Here is a 22,385-nt window from a genome sequence, read left to right as displayed (position 1 = left end):
ATTTATGTGCAGGTGCAGCTGTTCTGGAGTCCATAAGCCTTGTATGCACTTGTCCAGCATGTGGGCCCCCCAACCGAGGTCTGAGGCGTCTGTTGTGATGGTTTGGCTTGGTTGAATGCTGTGGAAGGGCAAGCCTGGGTTTGACTGGCATGCCTGAGCCCACCATAGGAACTCTTGTTTCAGGCATGGAATTAGTGGTATTTCGGTTTCTAAGCTGTGCCTGTGTTGAGACCATAAATTCTTTAGGTACCACTGTAGCTTTCTCATATGCAGTCTGGCATGGGGGACAAGGATTATGCAGGATGCCATGAAGCCCAAGGCCTGTAGTACTTTCCTTGCTGTTAGTTTGTTCTGCTTTGTTAATGCCAAAAAGTAGAGAGGAAGTTGTTCTTGTTTTTCTGCAGTTAGGAATGCCATCTGTTTTACTGTGTCCAATTCTGCACCTAAGAAGGTTATTGTTTGGGATGGTATCAGTCTTGACTTTTTTACATTGACTGTGTATCCCAGGGCCTGTAGTAAGCAAATGACTCTTTGTAAGTCTTCTGTTAGCTTGTTTTTGTTGTCCGCTTGTATCAGGCAGTCGTCCAGGTATAGATAAATTTGGATTCCCTGAAGCCTGCAGTGAGCGATTACTGATGCCAGGCATTTCGTGAACACTCTGGGCGCAGTAGATAAGCCAAAGGACAATGCTGAGAATTGATAATGCTCTGATCCTGCAAGAAATCTGAGGTATCTTCTGCAATGTGGTCGTATGGGGACGTGCAGGTATGCCTCCTTGAGATCTAGAGTTACCAGCCAGTACTCCTTGCCCAGCATGGGAAGAAGTTGCTGTAGGGTCAGCATTTTGAATTTTGGAACAATGATGAATGTGTTTAAAGCGGACAGGTCGAGAATAGGCCTCCAATTTTTTTCTTTTCTTGGTACCAGGAAGAGTCTGGAGTAAAATCCCTTGCCTTGTTCCATAGGTGGTACCCTTTCCACAGCTCTCATCCTTGCTAATTGAGCTATTTGTTTTAGAGCTTCTGTCTTTTGATTTGGTGGTAGGTTTGGCATTCCTCTTTTCCGGGTAAAGTGTGGAAATGAAACCTGTAGCCTTGGTCTATAGTTTGCAAAATCCACTTGTCTCTTGTGATATAGTGCCAGTTTTTTGAAAATAATGCTAACTTTCCGCCTAAGGGTGCTGCTATTTGTTCCCTGGTAGGCGGTGTCAAAGCCAAGTCACTGTGATTGTCCTGTTGCAGTGGTAGTGGTTGTGTCTGTGCCTCGTTGGTTGTTACCTTGCCACTGGCGTCCCCTGTAGGCACCTCCTCTGGATTGATTTCTGCCTCTTGAACGCCTATTCCTGCCTCTCTGAGTTTTAGAGGAGTCTGGAAAGGACCAATTTTTGGAAGGCCAGTTCCTGCTAAATCTTGGAGGCTGAACCTGTAAGAAATCTTTTACTGTTTGTACAGATTTTGCCTTCTCTTCCATTTTCTTCAGTACCTGTTGGGCAGGAGTACCAAATAAACTGACCTTATCCATAGGAGCATCTAATAGCTTTGCTTTAACATGATCCGGCAAGACCTGTTCTTTCAACCATGCATGCCTTCTTATAACTGTGCCAGTCATGGCTAATCTAAATGAAGCCTCCAGTGCATCATAGCCACATTTTAAGGAATGGTTACTAACCTGCTGAATGTTATTCACCATTTCTAGAACATATTTCTTATCTAAAGAATCATCCGAGGACAGTTTCTTAGTTAACTGATCAAGCATAAACTCTTGGTATTGGATCATATGAAACTGACAATTCAATGCTCTAGCTGAGAGAGTAGCAGAGGTGTATACTTTTTTACCCCATCTCTCTAAGGACCTGGATTCCCTTTCAGAAGGGAGAGGGTTTTTAGCTGAGGTCGAAGTTACTGCCTTAGGCCCCTGGGAGATAGTCTCAGGATCTGCGAAAGGAGCCTTGTATAAATGGTGATGAGTGTCCGGGACCCTGTAGAACCTATCGGGCTTAGCAGGGGCTGGAGGTAAAGTATCAGGAGCAGTGCAAGCATCATTAAATGCATCATCCACAACGGGAAGTACTGGAGGTATAGCTAAAGGCCTATGTTGCGGTAAGTGTAAAAAGGTCCTAAGCCTTTTCCTTGAATCTGAGAAATCTTGACCCTGCCATTGGAATTGCTCTCTCATGGCATGTAAAGTTTCCCCAAAAGAAAATTCCTCTGGTGGAGAAGCAGAAGGGATCGATTCTTCAGCATCGGGAATCTTCATAAGTAGAAAAAGGAGCCTCTGGATGGTCTGTATTGTCTGTATCATCAGAAGAGTCATCTGAGGACACTGGCTCAGGGGGCTCTGTTCTAGGTCTCTTTTCTGGAGGTTGAGAGGCCCTGTCTGGGTGAGATTGGGATCCCCTTATTAAAGAGATGAGATCCTCTGCCAGAGTAAGCATTTGGGAACTGGAACTGGGCCTGTGAGAGGGGGGCTTAACAGGCACAGACTTAGAAGTTTTGGCTGCTTTAGCCCTGGCAAAGGCCTTTATAGACATGGCTGCAGGAGGCCTAGCAGCACCACGTGCTGGGGTAGAAATATCCAAAGGGATGGTGTCCGATAAGTCTTGTGAAACCACAGTAGTAGGTAAAACTTCAGAGGCCGATTCAACTAGGGTAGAGGGGGCCTCGGTAATATAGTCATGGATTCGGCTGAAGATTGAACCGTTTGCTCGGTTTCGGCCGAAACCGAGACACTCGCGGTTTGCTTAACCGTGGTTTCGGCCAAAACTGCGGACCGCGAGTGTCGGTCCTTTTCTTTGCGTTTCTTAACAATTTGAGTAGTCGGAGGATCCGACGGCATTATGTACGCAAAATCTGAGCCGAAAAACTGTTCAGCAAACTCCGACTGACGTCTAAGCGTTCGTCGGTTGAAAGAAGCACAGGCTAAACAAGCTGCTACGTCGTGGTCTGGGCCTAAACAAGGTAAGCAGTAAGAGTGGAAATCTTTATGAGGTATTTGTTTCCCACAAGTTAAACAGTTATTCACTTTTTCTGACATCGGCTGAGGCAAGAAAGAGTCCCCAACGGGGTACTTAGCTTTTTAGAAGTCTTCGAAGTAGTATTCGGTAGTAGTAATCTCTGGATCTGACCGACCGGCACTTGCGAACAGCTTCTGCTTCGGGAGCCACGCGGCAAGAAAGACTGAGGAAAATGGCGTCAGCTGATGCCTTTATACCCGAAGAACTGCAGCTATGACGTCGGGTGAAGTGCGACACCAGCCGAGGCCAGACCCAGACTTTGGAATCCGGCCGACCGAAGGGCTGCCTGACGACAGGACAACCCATTTGTAAGGACTGCAGATGCATCCTTGAAGGACATCTAGATCTGAGGTCAGGTAGGGTTGGCAGGGTATTATGGGTAAGGGGAGGAGCTTGGAGCTCGGATCTCTGCTGTTGGAAACTGCAGGCTCAGATCCGATATGGATCCGAAGACCCATAGGTTGATGCCCAAATGAAGTTAACTACTTCAGATCAAAAATTTCAGGAGTTGGCCAACCAGCACTTGTGAACTGCTTCTGCTTCGGGTACCGCACGGCAAGAAAGACTGATGTAATGGCATCGGCTGCATGCTTTATACCCCTGACTACCTGACGTCACAGAAGATGAGACAGCAACCGACGCAGGACCCAAGACTTTAATAATCAGGCCGACTGAGGGCTACTGCAAGCAGATAACCCAAATGTGATGACTGCAGCAGTGAAACACGAAGAACATCAGACTGAACCTGATGCCTTAAGGATACGAGTCTCATGTGAGCTGCCACGACTGCCATGCATTTGGTAAACACCCTAGGGGATGTGGCGAGTCCAAACGGTAGTACTCTGAATTGGAAATGACTGGCTCCCAGCTGAAAGTACAGTCATCTCCTGGATTGCTAGTCTATTTTGTGTGATAGTATGCATCTTGGAGATCTACAGAACACATCAAATTGTCCTTGTGCAGAAGAAGCAGGATGGACTGAACTGTAACCATTCTGAACTTTGTCTTCTTTACATACTGCCTCAAGATGCTTAGATCTAAAATGGGTATTAGGTCCCCTGTTTTCTTTGGCACTAAAAAGAAGCAGGAGCAAGTTCTGAATCCAATCTAGTCAGGTGGGACCTCCTGGACGACTCTTCTGTATCAGCTAGAGTGAGACCTCCTGGATGACTCTTCTGTAGCAGCTTTTGTATTTCTTGTGCTGCAGCTTCCCTCTGACTGGACAGAAAGTCAGAAAGTTTCCTCTTTTGGATAGGAGGAGGAAACGAAAATGGTATGTAGTAACCTCTGGATATGATTCTTAGAACCCACCCATGAATTTTTTGTGCTAACTGTCCAGGCATCTAGATGCAAAGAGAAATAACCCCTGACTGCCTCCAGAGTTGGACAGTTGGGCAGTGCTTCAGGATTGCTGATGGGGTCTATTGGGAAAAGAATCTCTGAAGCCCTAATTGTGCAGGCCCCTTCTGTCTCTAGGGCGGCGTCTTCCATTCAAATTTCCTCCTCTGCCTCTGGAGGAATTATCCCCATGTGAATACTGGAAAAGTCCTTGAGATTTTCGGAATCACATCTTACCACCTCACTGGTTTCTATAGAAGGTCCAGTGAGGTGTACAAAACTTAATTCCTATGTCAGAGAAAGTTTTTTCCTCTTGTTCACTGCAGGTAAGTATGTCCTTAACTGATGGCTCAAACAAGGTAGTGCCAAACACAGGGGGCATTGACAAAGGACATCTTGAAGGGCTCCACAAAGACATAGATGGTTCAGAATAGAAAGCTTCCAGAAACATTGATTCTTCAGGAGAAGGAGATTGGGAAGACCAGCCATCCTTCTGTTTGAGGATTTCAAGGAAATCTCCAAAGAAGATGTCATCAGGTGGCGAACCTGGGGGACTCTTCTCTCTCATCAAAACTGTCTTCCATGAGAGACTCCATGGATGAGTCTATGTACCTCCTCTTACACATCCTCTTCTGAAGAACCTCCCCCGTGTGGTGTTTGGGAGATGTATTAGAAGGGGGGGGGGGGGGTTCTTCTAGAAGAACTGTCTGGAGACTTCCCAGAACTGGCTATCCCTGTGGAATAGGTCTGATGGGCTCAGATCTCGGAACCAAAGGTGGGAGATGGGTAGGATTCCATATAAAAGAGGATATTTCTCTGTGGAGAGAGAAAGCCCTTTCTACCACCTTGAATGCTGAAGGATGAGTGAAACACCCCCCTTGGGGCCAAAGCCTCAGATGAAGGAAGGTCAGAGCCACCCCCGGATCTGAGCCTTTAGGGGAGAATCGGATCCAAGCTGTCCAGGGCCGAAGCTCCAAGAGGAAGAGATGGATCAGATAAAGTTGGAAATAAACCAAACCCCTAGGGCCCAGCACCGACCACTCGGAACACAGACCCACTCTGATCTGACAGTATCGGAGCAAAACTGCTCAGGACACCACTGTCGGAGCTGAAGAAGGTACTTTCCTTGGATCCAACTCCAAACCTCGTAGGGATCCCATACCCTGGGACTCCGTTACCACTAGTCAGATCAGATCAGAGAGACAGAATGGACTTAGCAGGAGCACTAATGAATCCAGGAGGGAACGGAGCTAGCAGGCCCACCCATCTAGATCTGAGTCCTGAGAAATTTCCGCATCATCCAAAGATTTGCCTCTGTCAAACTCCTCAAAGATCTGGAAGACGTTATGGATGAGGGTCTAGAGCATTTCCTTAGAGTCTGAAAAAGCTGACTGGGCAGAGAAGAAGAAACAGGTTTCAGTGTGTACTCTGTAGAATAACTTCTACAAGTTGAACTGGTTGTTGGATCACAGGACTTAGGATCTGAAAAAGAAGTAGATGGCAATGGTGAAATGACAACAGGAACCAAACCTTTCGGATCCGATGAAGACTTTGGATCCGAAGGCGGCCCAAGAGTTTTCAGATCAGAGGTGGTCGGATCTGAAATTTTTCTAATTTTTCCAGTGGCTCCGAAGAAGCCCATGTGGTCTTCTGAGAAGACCTCTTTCTGTCATCAAAAGAAACTTGTTTGAGTAATTTGGAAGGGGTTTGAGCCCCAGAAGAAGCAGGCAACAATCCTTTTAAAATAAGTTTATTGTGCTAGTCCGATAATGCCCTGGGATTAAAAGTGGCACAAATGGGACAAGAGGAGTCACGGTGATCTGGTCCTAGGCAATACACGCACTTGTTGTGGGCATCTGAGTTTGCGATCTTATTCCCAAGACACAGTCGAGAACCAAAAGCCCACAAGACACGTACGTTTTGAAGCCAGTAGGGATCTCTGACATGGCCAGCAAGAAAACACAGCATAACCTATGAAGAAAAATTCATAATAAAAGCAAAGTATTAAAAAAAGTACAGTTGTGTACACTTACCATAAATGTAGATGGTCAAGTGTATTCACTGTTGCAGTCATTACATTTGGGTAATCTGCTGGCAAGATGCCCTCAGCTGGCCTGAATAACAAAGTCTTGGGTCCTGCGTCGGTTGCTGTCTCCCCTTCCATGACGTCAGGTTGTCAGGGGTATAAAACATGCAGCTGATGCCATTTTATTCAGTTTTTCTTGCCCTAGATGTCAGGTACCCCCAAATGGGGAGTATATATATATATATATATATATATATATATATATATATATATATATATATATATATATAAACAGCAATATATGTAAATGCACTTTTAGCAACATAAACTTTACCTTCATCTAAAAGCAAATACACCACAAAGGCTTTAGACTATATTATTGAAGGAAAGAGAAGTTATAGAAAAGGGGGATGGCGGGTGAGTAACCCGGACTGCAACATTGAATGCACTCGAACATCTACATTTATGGTAAGTGTACACAACTGTACTATGTTCTTCGTGTTTCACTGCTGCAGTCATTACATTTGGGTGGAATCCCAAAGCTATGGATGTGAGGATGGAACTAAATAGCATTAGGAGCAGCTATAAGGCCCTGCAGAACTGCAGTGGCAAAGCCTGCCCTGGATTTGGAGAAGAGGCGCAAATGATAATGCTTTGTGAAGGTATAAACAGAGCTCCAAGTAGCAGCTTCTAGAATGTCTTTAGTTGGAACTCCTCTGAGAAAGGCTGCTGAGGTAGAGGCAGCCCTGGTGGAATGTGACCTGATCCCCTTGGGCACAGGTTTACCATGCAGAAACGAATGCAGTGGCTTATCCACTTAGAAATAGTCTGCTTTTATATAGTCTTCCCCTCTGATCCTGAAGCAAATGCCACCAGTAGTTGCTCAGACTTTCTTAGAGATTTGGTCCTGTTTAAGTAGAATCTTAGTTGTCTGTGTACGTCCAATGAATGCAGAATCCGCTCCCCCTTGTTCTGCGGATTTGGGTAAAATGTTGGCAGGTGAATTGTTTGGTTAAGAGCCACACTGGATACCACCTTAGGCATAAAGGACGGATTGGTCCCGAGGGACACCCTGTCCAGGTAAAATGTAATAAAAGGCTCCACAGCCATGAGAGCCTGTAGTTCTGAAACCCTTCTTGCTGAAGTGATTGCCAAGAGGAAAGCTGTTTTCCAAGATAAAAAATTTATATCCGCAGTGACTGCTGGTACAAAAAGAGGCAGGGTGAGGTTTTCCAGCACAAAATTGAGGTCCCATGCAGGAGTTGGTGATCTTCTGGGAGGCCTTAAATTTTTGGCCCCTCTAAGATACTGTTTAAACAGAGGATGAGAAAAGAGGGGAGGTTCAGTGTTGTAATGAGCTGAGATGGCAGAGGCATGGATTTTTATTGAAGAAAAAGATAGGCCCTTGTCAAGCATCTCAGTCACGTATTGCAAAATCTGAGGGATATTTGGTTTTGCTGTGTCCATTTCCTTGTGCTTGGTTCCAAGCACAGAATCTCTTCCATTTATCAGCATAAGATTTTCTAGTACTAGGCCTTCTGGCTTCCAAAATGACATCCATCACAGATTTACTGAGAGGTATTGTTTGAATAATTAAATGATCAGCCATGCTGCAAGGTTCAGAGTTTGGAGCTGAGTGTACATAATTTGATTGTTCTGCTGAGACAGTAGAAGAGGTATTTGAGGCAAGTACCAAGGAGGGAGTGGAGACATATGCCTTAGAATTGGGTACCAGTGCTGGCGAGGCCAGTGCGGAGCAATCAGGATCATTTTTGTTTTTTCCTGTCTGACCTTTAGTAAGACCTTGGAGAGAAGAGGCAGAGGGGGAAAAGCATAGACTGATAGGTTTTTCCAACTGAAGGATAGGGCATCTACTTTCCATGCTTGTCTGTGAAAAGTCCTTGTGCAGAATTTGTCCAGTTGATAATTTTTGGGGAGAGGCAAATAGATCTATATCTGGGCTCCCCCATTTCTTTGTTACCATGCTGAAGACTTGTGGATCCAGTTTCCGCTTGTGTGGATCCATAAGATTTCTGCTTAGGTCATCTGCCGGAGTATTTTGTTTTCCTGGCAGGAATTGAGCTTGAAGATGTACTTGGTAAGTCAAAGCTGTGTTCCACAATGTCATGGCTAGTCTGCAAAGGGGGTAGGAATGTGTATCCCCCTGTTTATGTACCACATAACCGTGGTGTTGTCCGTCTTTATCAGTAGTTGTCCTGGATGAAGTAAGTCCTTGAAGGCTGTCAGAGCATTCTGAACAGCTAGCATCTCTTTCTGGTTGATATGCAGATGCATTTGTTTTGGGCTCCATATGCCCTGAATGCATCTCCCCGCCAGGTGGACCCCCCAGGCATAGTCTGATGCATCTGTAGTTAGGGTTTGGGTGGCAGGGGGTAGAGTGAATGACAATCCCTTGTTTTGGTGACATGTCTCTGCCCACCAAAGAAACTCCTGTTTTAGGCAGGGAGTGAGAGGAATCATTGTTTCCAGACTGTGACAATGTTGATTCCATAAACTTTTTAGGTATCACTGAAGTTTCCTCATATGCAGTCTTGCATATGGAATTAGTAGAATGCAGGATGGCATGAACCTCAAAGCCTGCAGAATTTGTCTTGCAGATAACTTGGTTTTTGTTGCCATCTGTTTGAAGTATGTTGTCAGTTGCCTTTGTTTGTCTGGTATAAGGTAAGCCATCTGGGCAGTTGTATTCAAGCTTGCACCCAGGAATGTAATTATTTGAGAGGGTACCAGTTGGGATTTCTTTTCGTTTATTGTGTACCCTAGGCATGTTAGAAGCCTTTTTACAAATGCCAGATGTTGAAGAAGAATGTCCTTGTTCTCTACTTGAATGAGACAGTCGTCCAGGTAAGGATAAATGTGTATGCTTCTTTGTCTGCAAAATGTAATTACTGGTGCCAGGCACTTTGTAAAGACACTGGGCGCAGTAGATAAGCCAAAGGGCAGTGCAGAGAATTGGTAATACAAAAAACCTGCCTTGAAGCGGAGGTATCTTCTGCACGATTCCCTTATTGGGATATATAGGTATGCCTCTTTTAAGTCTAGAGTCACTAACCAAGCGTTCCTGCCCAGCATAGGCAGTAGCTGTTGTAAAGTCAGCATTTCGAATTTTGGAATGTTCAGGAACGTGTTTAAAATCGATAGGTCCAGCATTGGACGCCAGGCATTGTCTTTTCTGGGTACCAGGAAAAGTCTTGAATAAAAACCTTGTCCTTTTTCCTGTTCTGGCACTGGTTGAATAGCTCCCATATCCATGAGGGACATAACTTATTTCTGAGCCTCTGCCCATTGATTTTGTGGCAGATCTGGCCAACCGTTTGGAATTGGCAAAGACGGACATGAAATCTGTACCTCTGGGATACTATGTTTAATACCCACTTGTCCTGGGTAATTAACTGCCAATTTTGAGCATGAAGTGCTAATCCCCCCCCCCCCCAAGGGGCTGCCAAATGATAAGTGCTTGGTGAAGGTAGAGGGAAGTCATTGAGACTGCTTACTGTAGGGTTGTGCTTTGTTTCCTCCAGATTTGGAGGTGGAGGCACCCCACTGCTTTGACCTGTAAGAACCCTGTGATTGGTATCTACAGCCTTTTGAGAGCCTGGATTTGCCTTGAGAGGCTCTGTTGGACACAGGAAAGGACCAATTTTTAGTAGGCCAGTGCCTACTGAACCTGGGTGGCTGCAGTTGTAAGAAATCTTTTACAGTTTGCATAGATTTAGCTTTGTCTTCCATTTTCTTTAAAACCTCTTCTGCCTTATTACCAGAGTATCATGCTGTAGAGGGGCATCCAACAATTTAGCTTTAACATGATCAGGCAGATTTTGCTCCTTGAGCCAGGCATGCCTTCTAATCACAGATCCAGTAACTGCGGCCCTGCAAGAGGCCTCCAAGGAATCAAAACCACATTGCAAAGTACGCTTTCCAACCTGTTCTGCTGCATGCAATAATTCCTGTAAATCTTTATTTTCCACACAATCTGAAATCAACATAATTTTCAGTTTCAATAAGCCCATAACATGCTGTTGATATTTAAGCATATGAAACTGGCAGTTTAAGGCCCTAATTGCCAACGCTGCAGATGTATAAACCTTCTTTCCCCATCTATCCAGCGCCCTGGAATCTCCATCAGAAGGGGTAGGATTTTTGGCTGTAGAGGCCTTTACACCTTTGGGACCCTGTGAGATGGTCTCAGGATCAGCAGCAGGATTTTTGAATAGAAATTTGTGGGATTCGGGAACCCTGTAATATCTGTCTGGCTTACTAGGAGCTGGAGGTAGGGAATCAGAAGCCATGCTTGATTCCAAAAACACATAATCAACAATGTCTAATACAGAAGGGATTGCCAAAGGCCTATGCTGAGGAAGAAGAAGGAAATCCCTAAGCCTCTTTTTTGATTCAGAGAAATCCTGACTCTCCCAATGAAAATGTTCCCTTGAAGTATGCAAGGTTTCTCCAAAAGAATAATCCTCAGGAGGAGATGCAGATGGGATGGATTCTTCTTCATCTGAATCCTCATAGGGTGGAATAGAAAATTCCTGATCAGAAGAAATGGAAACCTGATCTGAAGATTCATAATCAGTGCCTTGCCTAGGTCTCTTAGCAGGGGGGGGGACCCTGATCAAGGTAATTAAGTCCTCAGCCATTTTGATCATCTGTTTTTTAGGCATAGGGGCCTGAGCACGTGGCTCATGCATCAGCTTTTTAGACATAGTAGATGTTTTTTTATCTTGTTTTTGCAGCTGGCATCAGTTTTATATAAAAATGTTGAGGCCTGAAAACACCCTCAGAAGCCGGTGCCTGCTCAGCAGCTCCAGACCCATCCAAGGGAGAGACATCTGCGGGTTCAATACTCAGAGAATCTCGCGGCATACCGGACTCCGCATGGGTCTCGGTAGAGGCCTGTGACTCAAAAGTAGCGGGTATCAGGGGCTGCAAAAGCGCCTCACTACTGGCAACTGACTTAGGAGAAGTTTCGTCATCGGTTTTGGACCTTGACCGTCTGTCTCTGTCTTTTTCTTTGCATTTTTTGTGAACTCCAGTAGTCTGATTGCTAACCGATGACACTTCAGGGTAATTAAATCTGGATCCAAAATATTTTGAAACAAAAATATACCGACACTTAATAGTGCGTTGGTTAAATCTAGCACAAAACTGACAGCAAGGCACGTTATGATCTGGGCCTAGGCAAGGAATACAGTACAAATGAAAATCCTTATGAGGTATTTGCTTCCCACAAACAATGTAATGATTAACTTTTACTGACATCGGTAAAAAAGTTTCCCCATCAGGGTACATAGCTTTAGTTGAAGACATCGGTTCTGAAACTCAAATGCGAAAATTTCAGGAGTCGGCCGACCGGCACTTGCGAACTGCTTCTGCTTCAGGCACCACGCGGCAAGAAAGACTGAATAAAATGGCGTCGGCTGCATGTTTTATACCCCTGACGACCTAATGTCATGGAAGGGGAGACAGCAACTGACGCAGGACCCAAGACTTTGTTATTCAGGCCGACTGAGGGCAACCTGCCAGCAGATTACCCAAATGTAATGACTGCAACAGTGAAACACGAAGAACATCCTGTTATTTAACAATAACCTAAGAAAGTATGGCATGTCAGAGAATACCTAACAAAGTAAGGAAAGGAAAAGAAATGTACCAATAATGGTACCAATATTACTCAAACTGAGTAAAAGTTAGGAGGAGGAGGAGAAAGAGACCCTAACGCCAACGAAAAACTTTAGAGGGAGGAAACTGACAGAAGAAGCTACAAGTTTTAAGATAAAAGGAAGGAAGTTTTAGAAATAAACTTGAGTCATTAAAAGAAAAATACAGCTTACTATGCTCGAGTGGAACCTACATCTAACCACAATGGCGGCAAACAAAATCTGAGGAGTTGGGGATAGAATAGAACATTATGGGTAGAAGGAGGAGATCTGGAGTTGGATCTGAAGTCTTCTGTATGGAGCCGAGTCAGATCAGAGGATCAGTTCTGATCCCATTTGTGAGGAAGAATGAAAAGGAGATCAGGCACAACTTTTTCTCAGAAAAGTGATGCTTTGTGTTGCTAGCCAACCATCAGTTTCATAAAGCCCACAGAGGCAAAGCACTTCAGGGACAAGAGAGCTCTGAAACATTTTGCAACCAAACTTAACTTTTTTGCATCTCTGCTCAAGCCAATGCTAGTTTGGGCATGTGGAAGATGCTATAAAACTTTGAAAGTTGGCCGGTGGTCAAAACCTACTTAATAATATAACCTCTATAGCCCAGGCTACTGTGACCGTGTTGTAAATGTTGAACATCCCTTGCTTCATTGAAATGTATAACAGCAGTCCTCTCACCAAAGTGCTTCTCTTGACAGAATCTGCCACTTTAGTTATACTTTCTTTAGCAAATACAAAGCAGTATCCCTTTAGCATCACTATTTATTCATGTCCTCAGTCCTTCACCAGCACCATATAAAATGTAACTATCTAGCCAAGGCTGTCTTTGCTCTGCAACATTTCAGACCTTTCTCAAGTGATGAGTGTGTTTGTACTTTAAAAGGGAAAGGGAAAAGAACTGTCAATGTGATAGATGGGCTATTACATTACACACTTGGAAACCTCTCATCTGAAAATCGTACTTCTGAATAAAGCAGAGAAGATAGGAAGCTGTGATGGTTGGCTACGCCATAATTTTATTAGTGACTAACCACATCAACTTGTACTCATTTACATCCAATGGACCTCAGCAACTAAATGGATCAAATCATGTAAATTCAACTAATGGTGTGGACAGCACATTACATGTTGATGCTATCTGCAGTCTATCAAGGTTCCACTCTGTTGTATTTAAACTGAAATTGGTTATTCCACAACTTTTATGACACAAACACTGGACTGTTTCCAGGCAAACAGCAGGCAATGTTAATTAGCTGTGAACAAATCCATTTCAGTTGAGTATCTGTGAAATGCAATACAGATTTCTGTCACAGCTTTGTATTTTCTTTAAATAACTGCTGCCCCAGGAATCTAAAATAAATGTAGGAGGTATTCTGGCATCTTAACATTTGTTGATGAAAGTTATGGAAACCCCAAAATGAAAACTGTTGTGTTTGGGGGGGGGTGCTTTAAAAAATATAATGTTTCTAGATTAAGCTACTATAAACAAAGGAATAGAAAGACATTTATTAAACAGCAGGCGTCTTACATGGACATCAAATGTGGCAAGAAAATCCAGTCAAACTATAAATGTGTGTTACACAGGTTCACATTTAAGTACTAGGCTAGCTGTCCCTCTAGGCTACTTTAAGCCTAGGCAATTTACCTTTCTGTACCCAAAATAACTTAGCCCACTAGGTTAAAGATTAGCCTTACTCATCCTATGGTTAATAATTACATATTGCTTCTAATGATAACGACTGGGATCATGCCACACATAATTTGAGGAGACATGGAAAAGAGAAAAATGAAGCTCCTAAATAATGAACTGTAGTTATAAATTAAGTAACAGACACTATGTCACACAAATACTTACCCTGTAATTCTTCCGTTTTAGTTATCGTGGTACCCTCTGTTGTTGACTGCACATGAGATTCTTCTACAGTTTGTGACACGCTGGATTGTGAAGGCACAGAACTAGAACTAAACTCCCAAGAAATAAATAAAAATATCCATTTAGAATTGCATATAATAAAGCTGGTATTTCCTGGCATATACTACTTAAATAACAATATGCTCCCTAAATAAAACTTTCAGTGCTCCTCTGAATTATTTTCCTTCTTGTTTAAATCTGACAAATGAGAGCTTCAGAGGATTAAGGAAAAAGCCTTTTTTTCTGTTTCAGTCCTTCACTGTATTCTACACACTGTATTTGCCTACCAATGAGATATTCAATTTAATACCATATAATTGCCTTTTCCACTAACTCCTTTTCTGTTACCCTTGAAGATCTTTATGTTTTAGACTAACAAAGGTAACTTCCATGCTGAACAGCAGACGCATCTAACCATGGGAAAATGAAAGACATGTACTTACCATAATGACAGATCAGTTCTTTCTCAACCTGTATCTTAACAGATCCGACAGATCTACAGCTGGCCATTCTTAGAATCCTCAGACAGAGCTATACCTCATCTACCAATAAGCCTCTACTGTAGCACCCACTTCTCAGATCGAGCTTGCACCTGAAGTCAACCCCTGAACCACTATGAATTATAATCATGAAGGATAAAGAGGACCAGGAAAACAGGACCTAGAGAAAAGGATCCTCATGTACAGGCTTTGAGGCCAGACTATCAAAAACAGTTGCAGGCCATCACTATAGAAATGACAATTTGGAGGGGGCAATGAGGTAGGGTTGTTCGAGACGGCTGGATATAGACAACACACACTGATTGTTATGGTAAGTGCATAACCTTTGTATCAGATGTTGTCTTACCTGTCCAGAAGGTTGCCAGTAAAATCTCCAGGGAGGCTCTAGGAAGCAAAATTCCACAATATGGTGGAACCAAAAGAAGCTCTAGATCTGGACTGTGCGTCTGGTTTATAATGGGACACAAAGGTATGTGTATTAGATCAAGTAGCTGCAGCACAGATATTATCAATAGAAGTTTGAAAAAAAAAAGGCAGCTGAGGTACCTACTGCAATTGTTGAATGACCTTTAGGTTTTGCAGGTAAAAAGAATTACTTACAAGGAGTATGCAAAGGAAATACAATCTGAAAGCCATTTGGAAAGGGGCATTTTGAAAACAGGCTTGCCAAGCCCAGCTTTAGCAAAGAAAGCAAACAGTCAAATGTTCTGAAACTTTTGGTCTTGTCCAAACAGAAACCAAGCTGCCTATGAAAATCAAAATGATGAAACAAACTTTCTCCCTTGTTATTGAAATCTGGAAAGAAAATTGGGAAATTAATTGGCTGACCCAAATTAGATTCTGAAGCAACCTAGGGCAGAAAGGAAGGGTTGATTATCAAAATGACTATCTAAGAAAAATTAAGTAAAGAAGTACAGTAGACAACGCTTCAGAGTTCCAACACCCTCCTTGCTGATGTAACAGTCACCAAGAAAAAGAAGTTATGTTCTTACCATAACATTCCATCTGTTTTGTTCATCTTCATTCATTCATTACTGATGGGAGTGTCAGTTCTGTTCTTGGAACAGAATCTGCCTTATAACAAGCTCTTGCCAGCCAAAAAACTCTTGAGCTAAGCGCTTACCCATAATGCCCCTCTCCCTGTTACCTCAGATCGAGTTTGCCCATGATAAGGAAAGCAGAGGCTTTTTCTGAGCAGAAACCCTAAAACAGGATTAGGACTCCATCCGATCCTCCAGGAGCCTCTGGAGGGGGAAGGTGGGTGGGACGTAAAGAATGAATGAAGATAAACAACACAGATGGAATGTTATGGTAAGAACATAACTTCTTTAACTGATGTTATTAATCTTCATTCATTCCTTATTGATGGGACACAGAGTGCTTAGCTACTTTATGCCCTGGGAAGTCCTTATGGAAGAATGTTCCCAAGTACCACTGAACCAAAGAACGCCCTTCCCCTGGAGACCAGGTCCAATTTGTAATGAGTAATAAAGGTATATGGGGGGGGGGTAGACCAGGTTGCAGCTGCACAGATATCCATTGAAGCCCTTGAATGAAAAGCCACAGAACTTGCCATTGATCTTGTTGAGTGTGCTTTGACCTTGCTCGGTAGAGAAAAAGAAGTTATGTCTTACCACAACGTTCCATCTGTATTGTTGATCCTCGTTCAGTCATTACGCATGGGTAACAGTTCCGACCTTGGAACCTAACCGTCCATTTTTCAAGCTCACGTCAGCTTCAAACTCTCGAGCTAAACTCTTCCCCACAATCCCCCTCTCCCTGTTATCTCAGATTGAGTTTGCAAGTCAAAGAAGGTATAGGCTACCTCTGGCCAAATAACCTAAAAGAACCGGATGGTGAGATCGACTAGAAACCACAGGAGGGGGAAGGAGGGAGGGTCGTTGGAACGTTATGGTAAGACATAACTTCTTTATCTGATATTGTTAATCCACGTTCATTCCTTACGCATGGGACAGAGTCTCCAGATACCTCTATTCCTGGGAGGCTCTCATGGAAGGACATTCCTGAGCACCATAGAACTGAAAGATGCTCTTCCCCTGGACGCCAAATCCAATTTGTAATGACTGATGAAGGTATAAGGCATAGCCCAAGTTGCAGCTGCACAGATGTCATGTAAAGCAGCTCTGGCATGGAAGGCAGCAGCAGTTGCCACCGACCTTGTTGAATGAGCTTTCATGGTAGAAGGCAAAGTACAGTTTTGTACCTACCATAAATGTAGATGTCCGATAGGTATGCATCTGCAGTCATAACAAATGGGTTGTCCTGCCTCAGGCAGCCCTTCGGTCGGCCGGATTCCAAAGTCTGGGTCTGGCCTCGGCTGATGTCGCACTTCACCCGACGTCATAGCTGCTGGGGTATAAAGGCATCAGCCAACGCCATTTTCCTCAGTGTTTCTTGCCCCAGATGCCAGGTGCCCTCTAGGAAGGCTAAATTTGGATAAATGCAGATAATTCCAAACAGTAGAAAGCAAAATATATATACATATATACATACAAACAAATACACCATAATAGATTCCCCCAGCTAGCTAAAAGAGGGGTAAGTACCCTAGGAATACCACAGAGGGGAAGGAGGGTGGGTAATCCTGACTGCAGATGCATACCTATCGGACATCTACATTTATGGTAGGTACAAAACTGTACTATGTCCTTCAAGGATGCATCTGCAGTCATAACAAATGGGTAGAATACCATAGCCTAACTGGGGGAGGAGGCACTAATGGTGTAGTTAAGATCCCTTGTAAAACAGCAGATGCAAAACCTGCTCGGGATCTGGAGTATAAAGGAAGATTATAATGCTTGGCAAATGTATGCACGGAGATCCAAGTAGCAGCTTCTAAAATGTCTTTGGTAGCCACTCCTCGTAGGAAAGCTGTAGTGGTGGCTGTAGCTCTTGTGGAGTGAGGCCTGATATTTTCAGGAGTTGTCTTTCCATGAAATGAGTAGCAGAATCGAATGCAATTTCCTATCCATTTTGAGATTGTCTGTTTTGAAATTGCTTTTCTTTGCACTCCTGTTGCATATGCTACCAGAAGCTGGTCAGTTTTTCTGCTGGCCTTGGTTCTGTCCAGATAGTAGCGCAGTTGTCTATGTACATCCAAGGTGTGTAGTAGTTTTTCCCCCCTGTTCTGTGGGTTGGGGAAGAATGTAGGTAAATGTATGGCTTGGTTCAAGGATACCCTGGATACCACCTTTGGCATAAAGTAGGATTGGTTCTCAGAGACACTCTATCCTGATGGAAGATAAGGAAAGGCTGCACTGCCATTAATGCCTGTAACTCAGATACCCTTCTTGCTGAAGTGATTGCTAGCAGGAAGGCAGTTTTCCAAGATAAGAACTGTAAGTCTGCTGTTGCTGCTGGTTCAAAAGGGGGAAGTGTTAATTTTTCTAGCACAAAATTGAGATCCCATGCAGGCAAAGGTGGTTTCCTTGGAGGCTTTACATTTTTGATCCCTCTCAAAAATTGTCTGTGGAGAGGATGAGAGAAGACAGGAGGATCCATGTTGTACTCTGCTGACATTGCTGATGCATGTATCTTAATGGAAGAATAGGACAGGCCATTGTGGAACAGTTCTGCTAAGTATTCCAGGATGTGTGCTAGGTTTGCTAGTGTGACATTTTCTCCCTTTTCTGCACTCCAAATGAGGAATCTTTTCCATTTGGCTGAATATGTTTTCCTTGTGGAGGGTCTGCGAGCCTCCAGGATAATGTCCTTAACACTCTGAGATAAATCAAGTTGGTTTTGTTTTATGCAATTTTCCAAGCAGTTAGCTGCAGTGTTTTTAAGTTTGGATGCAGGGTCTTGTAATTGTTCTGCGTTAGAAGTAAAGGACATAGAGGTAGATGCCATGAATGCGTCCAAGACATGCTTCTCAGTAGCGGGTACCAATGTTGCCTTGGCCAGTCTGGAGCTATCAGAATTACCTTTGGCTGTTCCTCTCTGATCTTCAGTAGAACTTTGTACATCAAAGGAAGAGGTGGAAAGGCATATACTGTCAGGTCCTTCCAGCTGAAAGAAAGGGAGTCCACCCTCCAGGCAAGTGGGTGGTATACTCTTGAGCAGAATTTCTTCAGTTGGTGGTTGTGTGGGGAGGCAAACAGGTATATCTCTGGCATTCCCCATTTCTTTGTTATGGTTTTGAAAATATCTGGATGCAGCATCCATTCGTGAGCATCTGTGGTAGTCCTGCTTAAGCTGTCTGCTATTGAATTCTCTTTTCCTGGTACAAATCTGGCCTGCAGTTGGATGTTGAGATTCAGGGCCAAGTTCCACAGGTCCATTGCCGTCCGGCATAGAGGGTATGAATGTGTGCCTCCCTGTTTGTTGATGTACCACATGACTGTGGTATTGTCTGTCCTTATCAGCAGGTGTCCTTGCTGGATGAATGGTCTGAATGCCTCGATTGCATGTTTCACTGCCAGCATCTCCTTTAGATTTATGTGTAGATTCAGCTGGTCTTGTGACCATAGGCCTTGGATACACTTGTCTTCCATGTGTGCCCCCAGCCTAGGTCTGAGGCGTCCGTGGTGATGGTCTGCCTTGTATGTGGTTTGTGGAAAGGCAATCCTCTGTTTATCTGACAGGCCTGAGCCCACCACAGGAATTCTTTTTTCAGACATGGAATGATTGGTATCTGGGCTTCTAGACTGTGTCTGTGTTGAGACCATACATTCCTGAGGTGCCATTGTAACTTTCTCATATGCAGCCTGGCATGTGGGATCAATATTATGCAGGATGCCATGGAACCCAGGGCCTGCAGGACTTTCCTTGCAGTAAGCTGAGTTTGTCTTGTTAATGCCATGAAATAGACTGGTAGTTGCTTTTGTTTTTCCTCTGTGAGAAAAGCCATCTGAGTTATTGTGTCCAGTTCTGCACCCAAAAATGTTATCCTTTGGGATGGCACTAGTCTTGATTTTTGTATGTTGACTGTGTATCCCAAGGCTTGCAGCAGTTGTATGACATTGGCCAAATCCTTTATTAATTTTGTCTTGTTATCCGCTTGTATTAGGCAGTCGTCCAGGTATGGGTAGATTTGAATTCCCTGAAGCCTGCAATGAGCAATTACTGATGCCAGGCATTTCGTGAATACTCTGGGCGCAGTAGATAAGCCAAAGGGCAATGCTGAGAATTGATAATGCTCTGATCCTGCAAGAAATCTGAGGTGTCTTCTGCAATCTGGTCATATAGGGATGTGCAGGTATGCTTCCTTGAGACCTAGAGTCACCAGCCAAGACTCCTTGCCCAACATGGGAAGAAGTTGCTGTAGGGTCAGCATTTTGAATTTTGGAACAATGAGGCATGTGCTCAGTGTGGACAAATCGAAAATAGGCCTCCATTGATTTTCTTTTCTTGGTACAAGGAATAGTCTGGAGTAAAATCCTTGGCCTTGTTCCATAGATGGTACCTTTTCTATTGCTCTCATCCTTAGTAAACTGATGATTTGTTTTAGAGCCTCTGATTTCTGGCTTGGTGGAAGGTTTGGCATTCCTCTCTTTTTTGGTAGAGTGTGGAAGTGAAACCTGTAGCCCTTGTCTATTGTTTGTAAAGTCCATTTGTCTCCTGTAATACAATGCCAATTTTTTGAGAATAAGGCTAGCTTTCCGCCCAAGGGTGCTTCCAGTTGTTCCCTGGTAGGCGGAATCAGAGCCAAGTCATTGTGTCTGTCCTGTAGAAGTGGTTGCAGTCGCAGCTGTGGCGGCACTTCTTTGGTTGGCAGGTTGCCACTGACGACCCCTGTAGGCACCCCTAGATTAACCTCTGCCTCTTGGGCGTCTATATCTGCCTCTCTGTGCTCTGGAGGTGTCTGGAAAGGACCAATTCTTTGAAGGCCAATTTCTGCTAAACCTCGGAGGTTGGACCTGCAAAAAATCCTTGACTGTTTGGACAGATTTTGCTTTTTCTTCCACTTTCTTTAGAACCTCCTGTGCAGGGGAGCCAAACAAACTTTGTTTCTCCATAGGGGTATCCAGGAGTTTAGACTTAACATGGTCTGGTAAGGATTGTTCTTTTAACCAGGCATGCCTTCGAATCACTGCTCCAGTCATAGCTGATCTAAATGAAGCCTCCAGTGCATCATAGCCACATTTTAAGAAATGATTACTGACCTGCTGAGAATTGTGTACCAAATCCTGAAGGGACTTACGGTCTAAAGGTTCAGGAGAGGCCAGCTTTTTATTCAGCTGATCTAACAAAAATTCCTGGTACTGTATCATGTGAAATTGACAGTTTAAAGCCCTGGCAGAAAGAGTAGCAGATGTATAAACCTTTTTACCCCATCTCTCTAATGCTCTAGATTCTCTTTCAGATGGTAGTGGGTTTTTGGCAGAGGCAGCTGCAACACCTTTAGGGCCATGAGAAATGGTTTCTGGGTCTGCAGCATGAGCCTTATACAAGTGCTAGTGAGAATCCAGGACCCTGTAGTATCTGTCAGGCTTTGCAGGGGCCGGGGGAAGAGAATCAGGGGCAGTACTGGCATCATCAACAACTGATAGTACAGGTGGAATGGCTAAAGGCCTATGCTGTGGTAAGTGTAAAAAAGTCCTTAGCCTTTTCCTAGAATCAGAAAAATCCTGACCCTGCCATTGGAAGTGTTCCCTCATAGAGTGTAGGGTTTCCCCAAAAGAAAATTCTTCTGGAGGTGAGGCAGAAGGAATGGAGTCTTCTGCATCAGAATCCTCATAAGGTGAGTACGGGCCTTCCTGATGGTCCGAAACATCTGAACCATCCGAGGAGTAGTCAGAGGGCAGAGGTTCAGGGGGTTCAGTCCTAGGCCTCTTTTCAGGAGGGAGTTGTGAGGTCCTGTCTGGGTGAGGATGGGTTCCCCTGATCAGAGAAATAAGGTCCTCAGCAAGGCTGAGAATCTGGGAACTTGAGGTAGGCCTGTGAGAGGGAGCTTTTGAAGGTAAGGCCTTGGAAAGTTTGGCTGCTTTACCCCTGGAAAAGGCCTTGATAGACATAGAAGCAGGGGTCTAGTTGCCCCACGTGCAGGAGTAGAGATGTCCAACGGAATAGTGTCAGACAACTATTGTGTGCCTGCTGCTTCAGCAGGAATTTCTGTAGCCGACTCAGCCATGGCCTGTGTGGCCTCGGTTATCGGAGGCATGCTTTCGGCCGAAGGGAGAACCGAGGTCTCGGTTTCAGCCGAAACCGAGACACTCGCGGTAGGCCTAACCGTGGTTTCAGCCGAAACCGCGGGCCGCGAGTGTCGGTACTTTTCTTTGTGTTTTTTAGCTAAATGTGTAGTCGGAGTCTCAGACGGCATTTTATATGCAAAAGTGGAGCCAAAAAACTCATCTGCAAACTGCGACCGACGTCTAAGAGTCCCTCGGTTGAAGGAAGCACAGGCTAAACAAGCTGATACGTCGTGGTCTGGGCCTAAGCAAGGAAGGCAGTAAGAGTGGAAATCCTTATGAGGTATTTGTTTCCCACAAGTTAAACAATTATTTACTTTGTCTGACATCGGCTGAGGCAAGAAAGAGTCCCCAACGGGGTACTTAGCTTTTTAGAAGTCTTCGGTACGCTGAAATCTCTGGATCTGACCAACCGGCACTTGCGAACAGCTTCTGCTTCGGGCACCGCGCGGCAAGAAAGACTGAGGAAAATGGCATTGGCAGATGCCTTTATACCCCAGCAGCTATGACGTCGGGTGAAGTGCGACATCAGCAGAGGCCAGACCCAGACTTTGGAATCCGGCCGACCGAAGAGCTGCCTGAGGCAGGACAACCCATTTGTTATGACTGCAGATGCATCCTTGAAGGACATCGAGATATTACGTTGTGTATATATGAAGGTCACACAGCCCTTCAACCATCTAGATAATGTGACCTTAGCAACAGCAGATCCTAATCTAGGTCCAGAAAAGGCCAAAAATAACTGGTCAGATTTACGAAAGGACCTA

The 22,385-nt window shown here is 44.3% G+C and overlaps 1 protein-coding gene across 5 annotated transcripts in view; it reads right to left on the bottom strand.

Moving 5' to 3' along the window:
* Positions 1–22,385, bottom strand: part of ZFAND6 (zinc finger AN1-type containing 6) — a 1,173,263-nt gene that overhangs the window by 345,294 nt on the left and 805,584 nt on the right. For all 5 annotated transcript variants that reach the window (XM_044077967.1, XM_044077965.1, XM_044077969.1 and 2 more), the window contains exon 4: positions 13,911–14,017. In XM_044077967.1, the coding sequence (XP_043933902.1) occupies positions 13,911–14,017 (107 nt within the window). The remainder of the gene's footprint in view (positions 1–13,910; positions 14,018–22,385) is intronic.

This window comes from Protopterus annectens, chromosome 7.part0, assembly GCF_019279795.1.
Source record: "Protopterus annectens isolate FY-2018-M chromosome 7.part0, PAN1.0, whole genome shotgun sequence".
In the NCBI taxonomy this organism is placed as follows: domain Eukaryota; kingdom Metazoa; phylum Chordata; order Ceratodontiformes; family Protopteridae; genus Protopterus; species Protopterus annectens.
This window is presented reverse-complemented; position numbering and strand designations above follow the sequence as displayed.